The 16773-nt window shown below is 37.7% G+C and overlaps 2 protein-coding genes across 3 annotated transcripts; one reads left to right on the plus strand and one right to left on the minus strand.

The window, feature by feature from the left end:
• Positions 1 to 607: 607 nt before the first annotated feature.
• Positions 608 to 12128, minus strand: ttll1 (tubulin tyrosine ligase-like family, member 1). Of its 2 annotated transcripts, none has more exons than XM_047390133.1 (10): positions 11660 to 12128; positions 11411 to 11528; positions 9525 to 9733; positions 9254 to 9434; positions 8998 to 9135; positions 8723 to 8831; positions 7467 to 7610; positions 6333 to 6419; positions 4309 to 4472; positions 608 to 2491 (listed from the first exon to the last, which is right to left on the minus strand). In XM_047390133.1, the coding sequence occupies exons 2-10, from the start codon at positions 11521 to 11523 to the stop codon at positions 2362 to 2364; spliced, it is 1275 nt and encodes a 424-aa protein (XP_047246089.1). In that variant the 5' UTR covers positions 11524 to 11528; positions 11660 to 12128; the 3' UTR covers positions 608 to 2361. The 2 variants fall into 2 exon arrangements, with proteins under 2 accessions (XP_047246089.1, XP_047246091.1); XM_047390135.1 differs by having other exon boundaries at positions 11618 to 12128.
• Positions 12129 to 13787: 1659 nt separating this feature from the next.
• bik (BCL2 interacting killer) lies at positions 13788 to 16769 on the plus strand. Its single transcript, XM_047390137.1, has 6 exons — positions 13788 to 13867; positions 13953 to 13981; positions 14970 to 15057; positions 15258 to 15410; positions 15498 to 15612; positions 16220 to 16769. Exons 3-6 carry the CDS (start codon positions 14978 to 14980, stop codon positions 16331 to 16333), a joined length of 462 nt encoding a protein of 153 aa, XP_047246093.1. The 5' UTR covers positions 13788 to 13867; positions 13953 to 13981; positions 14970 to 14977; the 3' UTR covers positions 16334 to 16769.
• Positions 16770 to 16773: the final 4 nt, after the last annotated feature.

Genomic DNA, 16773 nt, shown 5'->3' on the forward strand with positions numbered 1-16773 from the left:
ATATCGGAATCAGTCAGTAAGTCATTTTCTACCGCTTATTCCATAGTGGGTCACAGGGGAGCTGGTGCCTATCTCCAGAGTTTGACACTTCCAGCAAAACAAAGACCATCTACATTTTACTCTATAAACACATGCATGACATGATTACAATGAAAACTATTGTTGAATCTTGTTCCAAATATATGTAGGAGTATATTTGTTGTCATGCCGTCAGTCACTGGCAGACTAAATCTGTTCCTGTTCACAATGCAGCGTTCAAGTAACCTTCTAATCTTTATGGAAATACACTTCAGCATCACCTACATTTTCTGTATAATTAAATCAGAGAAAACAATGTTTATCAAGATGAATGCCCCAAGGATCTTAAATAGATATATAAAGGCAATCAAAATCTTGGTGGCACAGAGGAGGGTAAACAATATTGCAAATTAGACAACAAACGGGCTTAAATGTGCATGCCAAAAGAAACCAACATTGTTTAAACATGCACTCCGCTTAGAAACACTCCAAAAACGCAACTAGTTTTAGAGTAAGGAGACTTAAATTGTTGCATCAACCTCAACCTCTACAAATAAGACACACTTCTACAGATAAAACTAACTAAAACTCAAATCTGACCACAGCTTTATTTAAATGCATATTTTCATAGCCAAATTAAATTTTCACTTTTTTCAATTAAAGAGCTTCAACAAAAAATTTAAATAAACCACATTTTAAAGCACCAGTTTACCCAAATTTGAGCAAAAATCTTTTTTTTTTTTTAAACCTTACAATGAAATCTTTCTTGGCACAGAGAAAAACAATAAAACAACTTGTTCAGAATCAGCTCCTGGCTGCAAACAGGTAGTGTTATGAGATGCACTGTTTGTGATCACGTTAATGAAAACCAGCAGTGGGAACCAAGTCAGGGGTTTACCCAGTTCCTTTAACTGTGAAAATGTCCCCAATCTCTCACTAAATTTAACCACACAGGTGGATGTGCAGCTCATGCCTTACGTGCCGTGGGAATTTATGATTAGAGATCACAACTTAACAGTTTATACATCTTTTTTTATTTTTGTGGCACTGGTGGCTTTTATTTTAAGAGTCAACTGATCAGAAATAGGGTGGAGAGAGAGGGGAAGACATGCAGCAAAGGTCAACAGGCTGAGACTTGAACCCATGACAGGCTGCATCAAGGACTAAGGCCTCCGTACGTGGGTCGTGCACTGTACCCCCGCACCGCCATCGCTCCCAATGATTAATACATCTTGATATGCTGCTGTGCGTGTGGTAGCAGCTCTGTGAGCAATGACGCAAAAGTGGTTGTTTTGAATAATCTGACCTCTGATCAATGCAATTACATCCATCAATGGCTTTAGGGGTCTTTAGAATAGTGTGACAACATTAAAATGTAAGATTTAAGAAGAAACAAAATTGTGTTCACATAAAAATGAGAAGAATGCTCATATTGTAATCAGCACACCAATAAACATTTACTTTCAAAAAACAAATAATGTGTTTCTTTTCCAAGGCAGGATGAATGACATATTAGAATGGCCTGCTTCAATCATTGATTTCACAAATTTCAAATAATCTATCAAAGCAGTTATCTAATGACTTAAATTTGAAATGTAATCTTTACCATCATTGTTTTGGGTTGTTTGAAATCATTCCTGGGTAGAAAAAGCTTCACTTTTGCCCAAACGTTCTTGTCTTGTTCTTTGTCTAATAAAACAACTTTTGTTTCTGGTATTATTCTGCCCCTATTGAGTTTAAAAAAATGGATTTTCATTAATCATCTGTGCTCCATAAAGGCCCCATAACAATGTATCAAGTGCATTCTAAGTACATACATTTCTATAAGATCTGTGATGTAATGCATATTTAAGTGATCAAAATGCAAAATGAAAGGTATTGCCAACACTTAAGTCTAAATTTAAAAAATAAATAAAGTGCGGTGTTCCGCACTGAATACACTCCTTTTAATGCATGAGAATTTAAAAAACATTTTGGGATCTATAAACATTTAGCAATTCTAATTCTGCATATAAACCTCTTAACTTTAAAATCAATTGCATTCAAGCTTAGTCTCTCATCTTCAGACATAATCTCCTCTTTGTTAGCACCCTTTTTTGCAGATCAGGTTTAGGTGCAAGTAATTGACAATCATGCATAGTTCAAGTTGTTGATCATCAGTGTCATGAGCATATTTCCTACAAACAGTCACCAGCTGTTAAACATTACTGATTATTCTACATTATAAACAAAGGTGAGCCACAGTCAGAGAAATGAAGACGGGGGTGGTCCTTGTTTGGTCCCTCATACTCGTTCAGACCCATTGTAAAGCAGAGGAAGGCAATCCGAGTCGGTAACACCACCTCACTTCCATGTGGCTGTAGTGGGACGGGCGCCAGCACTCGCCTTTGTGCCCTTTGATCCCAGCAGTTGACCCGAGCGGCTCCGCAGGTCACGCTCAGCGTTCTCGCTCTGGGCCTGCTCCTCGTCATACCTGATGGAAAACAAACAGCACGACTGAGATCCGGTTTCCTCCTCTGTTTGCTTTGACATGGAGTGTGTAAGCAAGGAGCCTAACCGAAATATTTACGAATTCGGGTTTCATCCTACAATGCCGATATAAAGCACATCTACCATCCGTTTCTATTTCAACCTTTGGCCCAAAAGTCAACTCCTTCGAGCCGGATTTGAACCAGCGACCTAAGGATTACTGATTTGCTCACTACAGTCCTCCGCTCTACCAACTGATATCGAAGGGTTGTGACAACACCCATTCATTACTGTAGTCCAACCATTGTATTGTCAACGACTGCCATGCTAACAGACAGAGGTTCCTCACTACTTCAGAGGAAAGGTGCTTATCCAAAAGACTACAGAGTTATCAGTCTGTAGTCCATGTAAGTGCGACCTGAGAATATTTAGTTTGTGATCAGATTAGCTGAGACTTTTAGCAATACAACATAGTAAGAAAGTAAGGGGTGCAATGACAATTTCTGCCTAATCCTCTGCTTAATCAACACAGCTAAAATCCAATATGGACTAAGCATATGACTGTATGAGGTTTCTTGGTATGACAACTTGGTGTAAAACTAACGCTCTTATGGTATTTAAGAAAAATGTTAAACAAAAAGGTAAAACATTATGTAACTAATGAAACAGAAACAAGCACAATCTCTTCCCACTGCTGCTAAAAAGGGGGTTCCTTTCCACTGTTGACACACGATGGCTCAGGAGGAAGTATTGCTGCAAAATCAACATGTCAATGCAATGATCTGTCCACTGTTGCCACATGCTGGCTCAGAAAGAGGCATCGCTGCAAAGTCAACCACTCGGTGCGACTGGCTGGGCTTCCACAAATAGATACTTTTTGAGCAGTTGGCATTTTAAACTAAATTAGACTGTCTTGCTTACATTTAGACTATTACTGGACTATGTTCTGTTGAATCTATTATGATATGAATTTGATTTATTGTGTATTGATTCTATATTTATATGGAAATGAAATGGAGCTGTTTGTCTCTGCGCTATATTAATAAACCAAATTGAATTGAATTAAAATAACAACATATAGCGGATTGCGGTTAGAAAACCATCATTCACAATATTTATTGATCATTTTAACACACAGACTTAAGCAAAACTATAGAATAAACAAATTAAATGCAAAATTTAGCAGAAGAATATTATATCTTGTTGTCATTCAGCTCTATATAGACTAAGACTAAGGGAATAATGAGCGGATATTAGTCACCCTGCAGTTGGCTACTTAACAAAAATGCTGCTCAGTGTCCAGGGACAGTGTGCAGCAATATGTGGAGGAGGGGCAGTACTGCATTACAGAAAAAGCCCGGTCGGTCAAAACTAAAATAAAATGATAGACCTAAAAAGATGTTAGTCTGGGAACAAACTCAAAAGCGTTTTTCTTTGAAAACATAATATGCACAAGGAAGGAAATGAGAAACAAATCGTCAGTAAACAATATTTAGAAAAATTATTAAATCTGGAAAAGCCAAACATTAAATATCCATAAAATGAAATTAAAGCACAGTACAAACCAACATTATGCCTCGTTCAGAGACAGACTGATATTTAAAATGATTCTGTGAGAAATATTCTGTTCAACCATTTTTCCAGTTAAAATCTTCCTTTTGTTCGGCTCCAACAGACCCCACCACAACACCAAGCTGGCAAATAGAGGATTCACACATCAGAACCATCTATAAAACCCAAAACCACGCTCCAGATGGCTGTCTTTATCCTCCATGGGAGTTTCTTTAACTAGGTGATGGTATCTGTATTAAAGTCACTCACAGGACTTGGTAGTTCCCCAGGGCTTCTCTGGGCGGACTGCGATTCCAGCGGCAGTCTGGGATCTCCCCGTTGGGCGTGACAATGTTGAGCGTGTCGTTGATGAGGTTGTATTTCAGTATGCGGTCATTGGCTGTGCTGGAGGTCAGCGACGGGGAGGCGTTAACCTAAGGTTCATAAACACCACAAGTTTTACATTAACACTGAAGAACAAGGGTTGAACTAGATTGTAATAAACCCTGAATGTGTTCACAGCTAATGGGTAGCGATAAATAATGTAATGCAGGCTCCAAGCGAAACCTGTTTGGATTCTTACTGCCGCTATACTGAATGTAAAAGGAAATTATATAAATATGCAATGACTAATCAAACAACTGTTAAATAAATAAATCCTATAGTTTTTTGTCCTTTATTTTTAACTTGATTGAAGGCATGAGGACACAATGTTCATATACTGTTTTATAGAGGTGGCATCCAATGGGAAACTTATGTATAAATAGATTATTAAATAAATTATTTTGATACAAGACCCTCATCCCTTGCTTATTTGTTGATTTAAGCTCTTGTCTTGGACCATTATTATGCAGAAAGACCAAATCATGATCCATTTTCAGTTTTCTGACAGAGGCCCCCAGATTTCCATGTAAATGTCCCGATATTAGCATATTAGAAATCATAGATTACTGATTAGAAAATTCTCGAAACCCTGGTCAAATAAAAAAACCATGCTTCGGTTTTGTATACTTTACATTAATTTGACTGAATATGTGATTTGTTCGGTTTATTTTAAGGCTTTTCACACAGTTGGGGTGCCAATAAGTGCGGAAAAAGATGAATCCCGGTTGCAATGACAAAAATAATTGGGAATCTTGACCCCATACAATGAGTGAATGAGGAGCTAACCTGAGAACAGACTGCCTGAAGAACCGTTGGACAAGATCACTTTAAAAGATTACAAGACGCTTGGAAGCAGTGGTGTGTCTAGCAGGAATGGCACCCTGGATGAGCCCCCAGCTGCCTCACACATAACCCAACCCACACCCACTCCCCTGAGGCAGCTCACTCTGCAAAACACAGCAGATTTCAGAAAAATTGTGGATTTTATAAAAAAAAAAAAAATCCTTTAGAAATCATCTAGTGGGTTTTAAAGAATCTGTAATCAGGGTAGAATAATTCAGCCCTGGTTTAACAAGTCAACTAGAGATCATCAAAAAAAGTCCAAAGGATACTCTGAAATACTTGCTTAATTTAAAATCGAAAAGCTGCAAATCCAATACAAACCAACATATTATTACCCAGCTGCAATGTACGGCCATATTATCTTCGACTGTGAGTAAAACACTACGTGGGTCCACGAAATCTGAAAGCACTGAACTTGCATTAAACCAAAATAAAACATTCTAGCAACTTTTTTTCATGCTTGTGGCCTTGCTACCCTGGACGCTGAAACCTGCTTGGATGCAAAGTACAAAGAAGAGGTGGTTAAAAACTTTTGCACAGTTCACCGTTTGTCACAGAGCTTTACATTCATACTTCCCAACAAACAGGACTAATGAGCAGACCGGCTGAGTTTCCTCCCAGAGGAACGTTTTTGCCCTACAACCAACTTTGTGTTGCTGAAAATAGATGAGATCAGTGTCTACTAACAGAAATAACTCAGACCCAGCCTAGGAAACCCAGCAGCACAATATGCAGCTGTCAGAATGAGTGCAGTAAAATACGACTCATTACGAGGTCACCGCTAACTAATAGCCAGTACCTGCCAGTTTCTTTCTAGTATTTTCTTTTAGCTACAACGTACCCTAAAGACAGTTACAGCTTCTCACCAACAAGCAGAAGAAAATGAGTTACTGTTAAGTAATGTATTGAATTTTTGCTTAATGTCAGACTTAACTGGAGTGTTTATTGCAGGAAAAAACTCAATCTACAGTTTACTTAAAGAAACTGGAGGATTTTAGGTTTCAGGAATTGTCTGGGGCTTACGGGAGAAAGTACTTTAGTGTGACTAGCTTGGGGAAATGACTCACCTCAATGAGCCATGGTTTTAGCTTGTCGTCGATAATGATGTCATACCCGTAACACTCAAAACAGTGCTTGTCATTGTTCATCACAGGCTAATGAGAAGGGAAAAAAGAGAGCGATTTAGGAAAGCGAATACATTTTTTCAGTGCACCTCTTATTGATTCATCAGGGGAGGGTATCAGCAAATGATCAGAGTATAAATACATCAACCTATTAGCACACAATGCAGCAGATGCTTTGATACCTTTGAGGGGAAGTGAGTAAGAACACTTAGGTAAAAAAGGAAGTGTGCATCAGGTTTAGCGTCCTGTGGGCTAAAAACAATACAAAGACCTAAAGGTGGCTTTACAGCTCTCAGAGTGAGCTCTCTCAAATCAGTTGCAATACTTCCCCAGTGGCAAAAGAGTGAATAATAAACATATACATTGCAAAAGTGTTCATTTTTTCAGATTTTGCCACACTACAACCATAAACGTCACTGTATTTCATGGTGGTTTAATGTGATGGACCAACACAAAGTAGAGCTTTATTTGAAGGAGTAAGAAAAAGGATGCTTTCAGACTTTCAAAGGCTGTTTCAAAGCAAAATCTGTAAAGTGTGGGGTCAATTTGCAACCAGCCCCCTTTAAAATGGGTTTGTTATGGCTTTAATAGCTTTCTTCTTCTAATATTCCATTAACGCTGGATTTGTGGAGTGCATGACTGTCAGCACACTGTCCCACCTGACCTGACCTGACCTGGGCCTTATACCTGATTAGTGTTGTCCTTGAGGCCGGGCAAGGTCAGCTCAACATGTTTCAGTGGGTTTACAGTTGCACCACAACCTTTGCACACTTTTAGGATTTTTAATGGTAAAATATTTTGAGGAGCATGTATTCCTTCCACGTCACAATTATGCATAACGTTAACATTAAACCACAATGACATTTGTGGTTGTAAAGTGACAAAATGTGAAACAGTGAAAGGGTTGTGAAAACCTTTACAAAGCTTTGGGTTTAAAGAGAAAATCTAAAGACTGTCAGAGGTTATAATTATTAGACAAATGCATTTCAAGTATAACCAGCAAAGTTTCTGAATTAGAGAATACATAACCAGAAAAATCAGAAACAATCAACGTAGCTCATTCATTCATATACGTACTGCAACACCCTTTAGTGACTGCACCACAATCCAGTGGATCTGGTCAAACAGCCGGTTTGTCACCTCCTTTCCTCTTGTGCTTTCCAGGTAAAGGCGAAGATTACTGACTGTCCACTTGCCCCCATGAACGTGGTTGTAGTCATCCTGTAGGAAAACACTCAGTCAAACTACAAATTTGATGCTTTTTGTAAAGATTCACCTGACAAAAAGAAATATCATGGCCTTAGAATTACCAGGAAGTAGTACTGATGTATTTTTAGTCACGGGAAACTAGTCTATTATCCCGGCTTCCATGGGATTTAGGAGAGAAAGTAGTAGCCAGTTGTTCCTAGATAAAGCACTTTATTATCTGAGCCTCAGATCATGTCACTGCCTTGAAAAGCAGAAGCTTAAGCAGTTTCCTGATCTGAAGAAAACAGATGTGCAATAGCACAATGCAAAGTCGGAAACACATCAGCAATGACCTTAAAACAGCTATGGTTCCCACCCATTACATTATGCACAAGTAGAAAAAATTTAAGAGAGCTGCTATCCTTGGTAGGAGAGGGTGTCCCACCAAACTCACCTCAAGGTCAGGTAATGCTCAGAGAAATAGCAAAAAACAAAATACCTCATCTCATTCTCTACAGGCCTCAGTTAGCAAGTTAACTGTGTATGCCATGGACAGGGCAATTAGAAAAAGACTGAACAAGCATCACTTGTTTGGGTTGCCAAGATACACCCCCTACTCTTGAACAAGAGTATGGAGGCACAACTAGAAGACATCCATCTGATTCAACTACAGGATTTCTTGAATAATCTCCATTGGACAGATAAAACCACACTAGAGATTTTGGTGGAAATCAAACTCACCACAACAGAATAAACACCTCAAACAGACTTTTAGGCACGGTGGTGGAGGAGAGCTGATTTGAGCCATCTATCCAACAGCAATCAAGCAATGTTGCAAAAAAAAAAGAGGATTGCTCAAAAGCAATGAGAGAGACTGGTAAGGTCATACATAAAACAACTACTTCAATAACTACTTACAGTAGTTTTCCTTTGACTGCAGCTTAGCTTTATATTAGTATTGTAGTTTTGTGGAACTTAAACACTAGCAAGACAAAAATTTATACCTCTGACAGCTTCTAATTAAAGTGACAGTACTACAGTTTTTAATATCTGAGTCTAATTTCTGCAGAAGCAACTGATCAGTGCTTCTTAGTTCACTAAAGTCTAACTTGGCTAAAATGTTATCCCTTCTGATGACAACTCACCCCGTGTTTCTGGATGGCCACATTAGTGAGGTGCACAAACATATTGTCCAGCTCACTGGTGCTGGGTGTGTACTTCACCGTGCAGAACCGGCAGAAGCCCAACTTGTACCTGAGAGATCAATAAACAACGTATTTCTGGGCAAATACAAGCAGCAGCCACACCAATTGACTTATTCTAATGCATATTTATCATCTATTGAGTAGCCTGTCATTTCTTGAGTAAATTATTGATGCATAAACAGGATATAAAGTTCTGAAAGGTACTCTGCGCTTACATGTAGCACTTCAGAGGCCGATATGTTGTCACTAGGACATAAAGCCGCAGGTCGAACTTCTTCCCTCCTATCAGCAGAGGATTGTCGATGTACAGAGAGATGACATAAGCCTCTTTCCCGCTGGATGCTGCAACAAACCTGGAGGCAGGATGGAGCTAAGGATCAGCAGCAACATCCACTGAGAATATAATGATTACAATTCCCTTGGTCTCTTTGTTCGACCCCTAGCGTAAATAGAACGTGTTTCTCAACTTACGTTGAGGTGCGGCTGTCTCGTGACCACTTTTTAATCTGCGACAGCTTGTTGATGAGGAAGATGCCTTTGCCTTGGGCTTTCCCGCAGGGCTTCATGATCCAGGTGCTGGAAGGATTCTTGCGAAACTCCTCCACAAACAAATTATAATCAGCAGGGAGCATGAAAGTCACAGGAACAAAATCTACACAAGGAAGTAAGAAAAGAAAACATCAGCTGGGCAACATCAGGGTTCACTTCTACTGGACATAAATAAACCTCTTGGGCAGAGTACCTAGATAAATGTATTTCCCGTTCTCATCTTTCTCTGCGAGTGGACTGCCTTCCTTTTCCAGCTCCTTGCGGTACCGCTTGATGTTCTTGATCATCAGGTCCTTTCTGGTCAGCTCGTAGTGGTTGGGGAAGTGGTTCACCAACTGTTCATCTGACAGCCGGTAGCCGGTGTCCACGCTGAACACGTTCCTGATGGTCTGGATGCTCATCCTACACGTTGGTACGGAAAAACTCAGGAAGTCAGGTTAGAAAAGTTAAACAGCTGATTATAATATTTAATTAACTTTTTCTACTAACAGAAAGCATAAACTCTAAACTCCATTTATAAAACTAACATTTATCCCTTTTTAAACGTCCTTAAAATAAAACGTTAAAAAAGCAGCCAAAGTAAAAAGAAACACTTTAAACAAACTTCAGAAAGAATGGAAAGTATGTGATCAAGAACCCTTAAAACTTTTAGAAGAAAGTCAGACATTAAAATAAATGGTATATTCTCTTGTCTTTCTCATTTTGAAGAGTGGCTAATACTAGTGTGTGCCTGGCACTTCGTATTAAACCTCACAGAAACAGAAATGAAATGGTACACATTTTTAATTGTTTTTTAATAAGAATGACACTGATGACCTTATGAGACATTTATTTCCTGATCTGGGATTATTTTGCTTTGTAAAAGTGGTTTAAATATAGCTGTTGTGTGTAAAGCGCCACGTTTAGGCGGAGCAGCTTTATTTTCATCCATTTCCTGCCTTTCTTTAATGGCATGTTCTCTTGTCTTTCTCATTTTAGAAAGTGGTTATTACAAATCGGGCGATAAGGCATCTAATTTATTACTCAGGGAAACCAGAAGTTGTGGTTTACATATTTACAAGCTCCTCGACTCTTTGATCAACTTTTGAAAAGAAATGTATGAATTAATAAATAATGCCTAAGTTAGCAGTTACAACAAGTCTGGCACTAATACCTAACCCCTGATTGTTTCCTCACTTATGTGTTATATTTCCTTTTTTTTCAAATAGAGATCTGCCATATATATATTTTTTAATCTATTAGTACTTTAATGTATCTTTAATGTACTTAAATGTAATTTGCCTTGAAGATAGGTTTGCATTTGTTTATCCATTTGTTTTCTATTTTTATGCCAGGCTTCCTGCTTTCAGTGTTTTATGTGCAATGACAATAAAGGAGATCAGATCAGTTCAATTGTAGTTAAATTAATGGTTGGCTTTTTTTTAAAAAAAAACAGAGTGAGTTTTTTGCTCAGATTTTAGATGTGGGCAGGTTTACAGAAGTTATTTTTTGTGTTTCTTTCCTTCCTTACTTGAAAAGCGTGTTCTCTTGTCTTTCCCATTTTGAACAACAGGTCATATTTAGACCTGAGGGGAAAGGAAGTCAAGGATTACTAAATTTAAAGTTCCCTGAGTTTTTAATCAACTTAAATAATAATAAATACAATTTTAAATGGGCCTCTGTTACATTATTATAGAAGATTTGTTTGTTCTGCCAATAACTTTGTTTTTGCAACAATTATTTCTTATCATGGGTTTTTATTTTCTTCTTCACTGTATAAATGTGCTGTTTTCTATCATTCTGAGTGAGATTATCGCTACGACTGTATATAGAAATAGATATTTAAAGACAGAATATAATTCAATTTAAAATGTTGATGTTATATTACATTTTTGAGTGAAAAAAAAATGTTTCTTAACACAGGATATTTTTTCCTGGTTGAATAAATGTGCTTTAATTAAAGGTTGGATTTGTGTAATTAATTTAGTTTGAGATTATTCTGACCACAATAAAGAGTTAATGAATTTAATAATTTTAAACATATTTTATTTGATGCTAAAGCTTTCCATGAGTCGTGTGTTATATGGTGGGAGAACCTACCAGTAGAAATTCCAGTCCTCGTTTTCTGTCACTTGAACCCATTCCCTTTTTTCAAAGTTATTGATGAGCACTGACTTCTCAATATCTGTCACCCACTTCACCTTCCCGGCCATGGTGCCTTCAAAACAACATGTAAACAAATATCAGACATACTGGCTCAATGCTCACAAGCATATATATTTATGCACAATCGGATGAGTGGATTACATCATTTAGGATCCTCTTAAAGATTTATATTCGCTCAGCTACCTGCAAAACAGTAGCAGAAAACAGGCAATCATCAGCATCTGCTGCTCTGACAGGCTCCGTTAGTAGGCTGCTGAATCCCCCCCGGACTGCTGCAGAGGCTGGGCGCCCATCATCCGGTTAGGGATGCAGTCTCATCCGACTGTCGTTACACAGTTTCACAGCCAAGCAGCCTGTTCAGCATCACCGTGAGCTGAAGCTAGCGAGCAAACGCCGCCTCCATGTTAGCCAATGTAGCCGCACTTATTGATTCCGACGACGTGAAGCAGTGACGACAACGCCCAAGACGGTCAAACTACAAGAAAACATATCTTAATGCTAAAAGCTGAACAATTTCTATACAAATGGCGGAATATCTCGCGATTAATATTTTTGTTTTGAACAGGGTGCGTCTCAGAAACACTAAGATGTTGCGTTAGGAGAATAACCTAGCAACGGAGGACGCAGTGATGTCACTGCAGGTTGTCGTTACCACGTTGTACCACCGGGGGTCACTATTTCACTGTTTCTATTTTTAACAACAGGCTGTTGACTAGAGCGCCAAAAAATGCTGAATTCGTCATGTGTTGGAGCAACTGATGCTTTCATTTTTATATTTTTGCTTTATTGAACTGATTCAAACTGGAAATTGTACAACTCCTAATTTTGAATTGCTTATTCACTCATTTTTTTAGGCTGTCATTTTGCCTTTTATCAAGTAAACCAGGTAAAATTATTGGTACAATCTCTAAGTAGGAAGACATTTAGAGGATCAGATTGCAATGGGGGTAGACCTATTGTTTTTAAATCCACCTCTGTTGGTAACTAGTTAGATTAACGCACTTATATTTACTCTCCTGGAGTAGTTTTACTGCACCATACTTTTTACTTTTATTTGAGTATTATTTAAGTAATCTTAGTGGAGTACAATTTTATCTAATCTTTCCTCCTCAAGTTACTTAACTGAATAAAGAACAAGCATGTTTTAACCAAAGATGCACCACACAAACACACATTTACACTTTATGTTAAAGCGAGACTTCTTGCTTCTACACAGTCGTCATTGTTTTAATGTTATTTTCTTACTTTTGAGCCCACTTTGCCTTTGAGAGGTCAAATTAACATACAGTAAACATTACACTGTTATCGCTGGAAGTACATTGCACTGTTCTAATACAACACAAATACAGTACAAAGCTTTATGTTGTGAACAAAACTAGATTTGGAAATTTGTTTCCTCTGCCTGTATTTTTTATCATATAATGAAGTTACTTAATTTTACTCAGTTTTTAATTAAAATTTTTAAATTGCTATATTGCTAAGTTGAATATTGCTGTTATGATGTGCAGCCAGATTTACTCGTGTTTCTCCCTTCCTGCCAGGTCATTATTGTAAATAAGAATCTGTTCTTAATAACTTGTTTGGTTAAATGAAAGTTAAAAACAATAATAATTATAATTTGCACATAACTTTGTTTGTTTTCTGTCTGATTACATCATTTGCACAAAATAAATCAGATATCATGATCAAACAGTTACTTAGTATTTAAGTTGCATTTTACGAAATACCTTTTTACTCTTCCCTGAGTATATTTTTGGATGACTATTTTTTACTTCTACTTGAGTTAAAATAAATTAAAGTAATGCCTCTTTTACTTGAGAACAGTTTTCTCCAACTTTACCAACCTCTGGGGTTGTAATACAGTATTATTTAGGGAATCCATCCAACAATCCATACCCTCTTGCGGGATTAAAGCGGTGCTGGCGCAATTTGCTGTTGTCACTCCTCATAGAGTCAAAAAATGTTGCAACAGAATTTGAATCTGTTCATATTGTTGGACTGATTTTATATATCTTTTATAAATCAGATCTGTTTGCCCTGTGAAATGACTTGAGATGACATTTGTTGTGAATTTGTGCTATACTAAACCAGCTAAACTGAACTGAACTGAACTGAATGAGTTTAATTCAACTGATACTCTGGAGGATATCTAAACTTTTTCTTTCTTGATTATATACAAAAAAAGGTTTAAGTCTCAAAAAGAAATATTAATATAGCCAGTTATTTCTCACCTAAAATTTAACCAAAATAATCATTTGCTGCGACGCAACAGGTCCTATTCGGGTGTTTCTGTCTCCCCCTAACGGTCAACATTTATAACAGCAGGTAAAGGTGTGGCCAATTGTATTTTGCAGCAGTTACCTGAGAGCAACGAGATTAAAGGACGCTGCTGTAAGTACAAACGTATTTCGATGATTTATTTGATTTTATCACTAACTATAGGTGCTGATCATAATGGCTTTATTATCTATTACAGGGCGGCGTCCAATTTAATCTACATTAAAGGTATTTTTACTTTCTTTTTTACTTTGGGTGCACCTGTTTACTGTCTGGGTGGGAGCATTTACATTCGTTAAACATTAAAATAAAGCAGTATTACAAAATGAAACGCCATACCTGTTTTTTTTAAGTGGAAGTGATCAACTTTATTAGTTGGAGGGTTTATGTCTAATGCGTTAAGTGTGGTTTTCCAAAAGACCTTTGTTTGCTTTAGGTATGAAGGATGGCTTCATCTTTTTGTTATGACAATAAGGCAAACTGCTGTAAGCTACTGCAGGAGTTATTTCCAATGCACAATATTTGTGGCCTTGTTGAGGTCAATAAAGTTGGAGTCTTATGGTATTTTTGCTGTATAAAAAAAAAAAAAAACTTCTCTAAGGGAAGTTAATACAACTTCACATTTACATATAGAAATACATTTTTAGTAGACTTGTCTAAAAATTGTAAACAGGCAAATATTTGAAGTTTAGGGGAGATTATCTGGGGTGAGTGATGCTTTATTTCTTCTTGTTGAGGAGAAAAAAGCCGTTTGGTTGATTTGGGTAATGGAAATGGGTCATTTGCATGAAAGGGCATGAGAACAACAGGTATGATCTCAACTCAGGTGCGCACAGGAGCTTAAAAAAACCTACAAACAAACAAAATCTAACAAGTCCAATTATAATAGTATTATTAAAGGTCCAGTTTTCTATATAAACAGCTTTAAAAATTGGGAAAGTAAAACAGTTACGCAGCAGTAGACATCAGAAAGATGAAGTCACCACTCCAGATCTCTTTTTTTTTTTTTTTTTACCTGGACTCTCTCCCTGGTAACACAAGCGCCACCCATCCTGGTCACATGTTCTCTTGTTTACACAGCTTGTTTATGAACGTTAGAAGTCCAGTGGAGATAATACATGATCACGTGCAGGCATTATCCCTCCTACATTGTTAATGTGGTGTTTGATAGAAACAATTAAACATGAACTCATGTAAAAATGTTGCTCCTTCTCAGAAAACACAATGGTGGAGCAAACCAGACGCCCAAATCGTGCCGTGACCCTCCAGGCTGGACCTGGAGAGGTGGTGGACGTTAATCTCAGGTACACTACAGACACTCCCTGATCCTATGACAACACACAGCCTGACCATATTGTCCCATATAAACACATTATGTAAGATGTGTTGTACCAATAACAAACACTACATAAGTGGATTTTGATCAAATGTTCCATAATATTGTATTTTAAAGATGTTTTATTGTTAGCAGCAAACAATAATCCTTTCTGTTTACCCGGTTTAGGATCCATGACAGGGCTGCGAGGGTTATTGGTCGGCAGTTGGCTGTAATCGGAGACCATCTGGACCAGGATTTTGCCAGGAGAGATCCAAACTGGCCGCCAACTCCTCTAAACCTGCTGAGACCTGCCCGGACTCTGGCACGGATCATCTACAGGTAGAAAAACACGTTTTTTTGTTAAATCTCACATTTCCAGTTAGATATTTATGTTTTGGGCTGTAATCTGTTATTGTCCATGTACAGGGATCTGCACAGTCAGTTATGGGGTTTTCAGGGTCTGTTGGCTCCTGTAAAGGCCTGGATTGTCAGCACTACACCTGGGCAGGGGAACCTCAGAGCAGAGACAATCACAGCCTGGGTAATTCTCTGTTCTTCAATCCAGCATTTTACAAAAAAAAAATTGTTTGGTTGAATCTTAAAAAGCAAATAAAAATAGCAGCAGATATTTTATTCTAAATGAACTTTATGTTCTGCAGTGGTGGCCTTCTAAAAAACTTACTTTTATGATCTCAACATCCGATAATAAAAACAATCAAACATATGTTACTTACTATTCTAAAAAGCACTGAAGATAATAAGCTGTAGAGTTCCCAATGGGTCCATCCGGGAAAAAAATGCAGGTAAACAAAGAACTGACCAAGGAGTCTTTTCTATAGTTAAGAAAAATAAAGTTAGTGGAAACCATAGCCCCATCAATGGTTTTGTCCTTGAAAGAAACAGATTAGAAACTGATTAGATCAGCTGCACGTGAATGTGACATCTGTCCAAGATGGAATTGCAGACATTCGAACCCGGGTAATTTCCTCTCAAAAACAGGTGCACACGACTAACATTATTTTCCAGTAAACCTGACCATATACAGAGCTGGTTTGGATATGATGTCCTAACTGTGAATGGAAAACCAGGAATGTTCCCTTAATATTGCACAATCATGTTTTTTTTAAATAATTTTCCTCACTTTCCAGGTATCCAGTTTCAAAGCGTTGACCTGCCCTGGCTGGACCAGAGGAGCACTCATGGTGGCACTGGTGACTGCAGCAAGCATTTTTGGTGCACTGTGGATGGAAGAGAAAGCCTAAATCTGTTTGCAGAGGAGTTAAAATTAATGCTGATTTTTGTTTGTGCTGTTTACTTTGACCTTTCTATTTATACTATTTCTATGAGCTGTGTTGATGTTGACTGCAAACACCTTTAGAAATGAAAAAAATCACAAACTTAAGGAAGCTTTAGATTGGTTTTCATTTATTTTTCAAAGCATTTTCTACAAAGCTTGCCAGAACATTGTAGCACTGGAAGGCTGTTTTGCAGTTGCACTGATGTCAAAAAGAATGTTTCTTATGATTGGACTGTTGCTGGCCTGCAGTCTTTTGCAGTTTCTGATTGGTTTAAGAGGCCAATATTTTTACAAATTATGTAGCTTCGCTTGTGATGAAAAGACGGGAGCTGGACTTTCTGTTGCAGATTTTAAAAAGCCCTTTTTCATGTCTTACAAATAAACTTTAAGATGAGAAAAGACGAC

This window comes from Girardinichthys multiradiatus, chromosome 17, assembly GCF_021462225.1.
Source record: "Girardinichthys multiradiatus isolate DD_20200921_A chromosome 17, DD_fGirMul_XY1, whole genome shotgun sequence".
NCBI lineage: Eukaryota > Metazoa > Chordata > Actinopteri > Cyprinodontiformes > Goodeidae > Girardinichthys > Girardinichthys multiradiatus.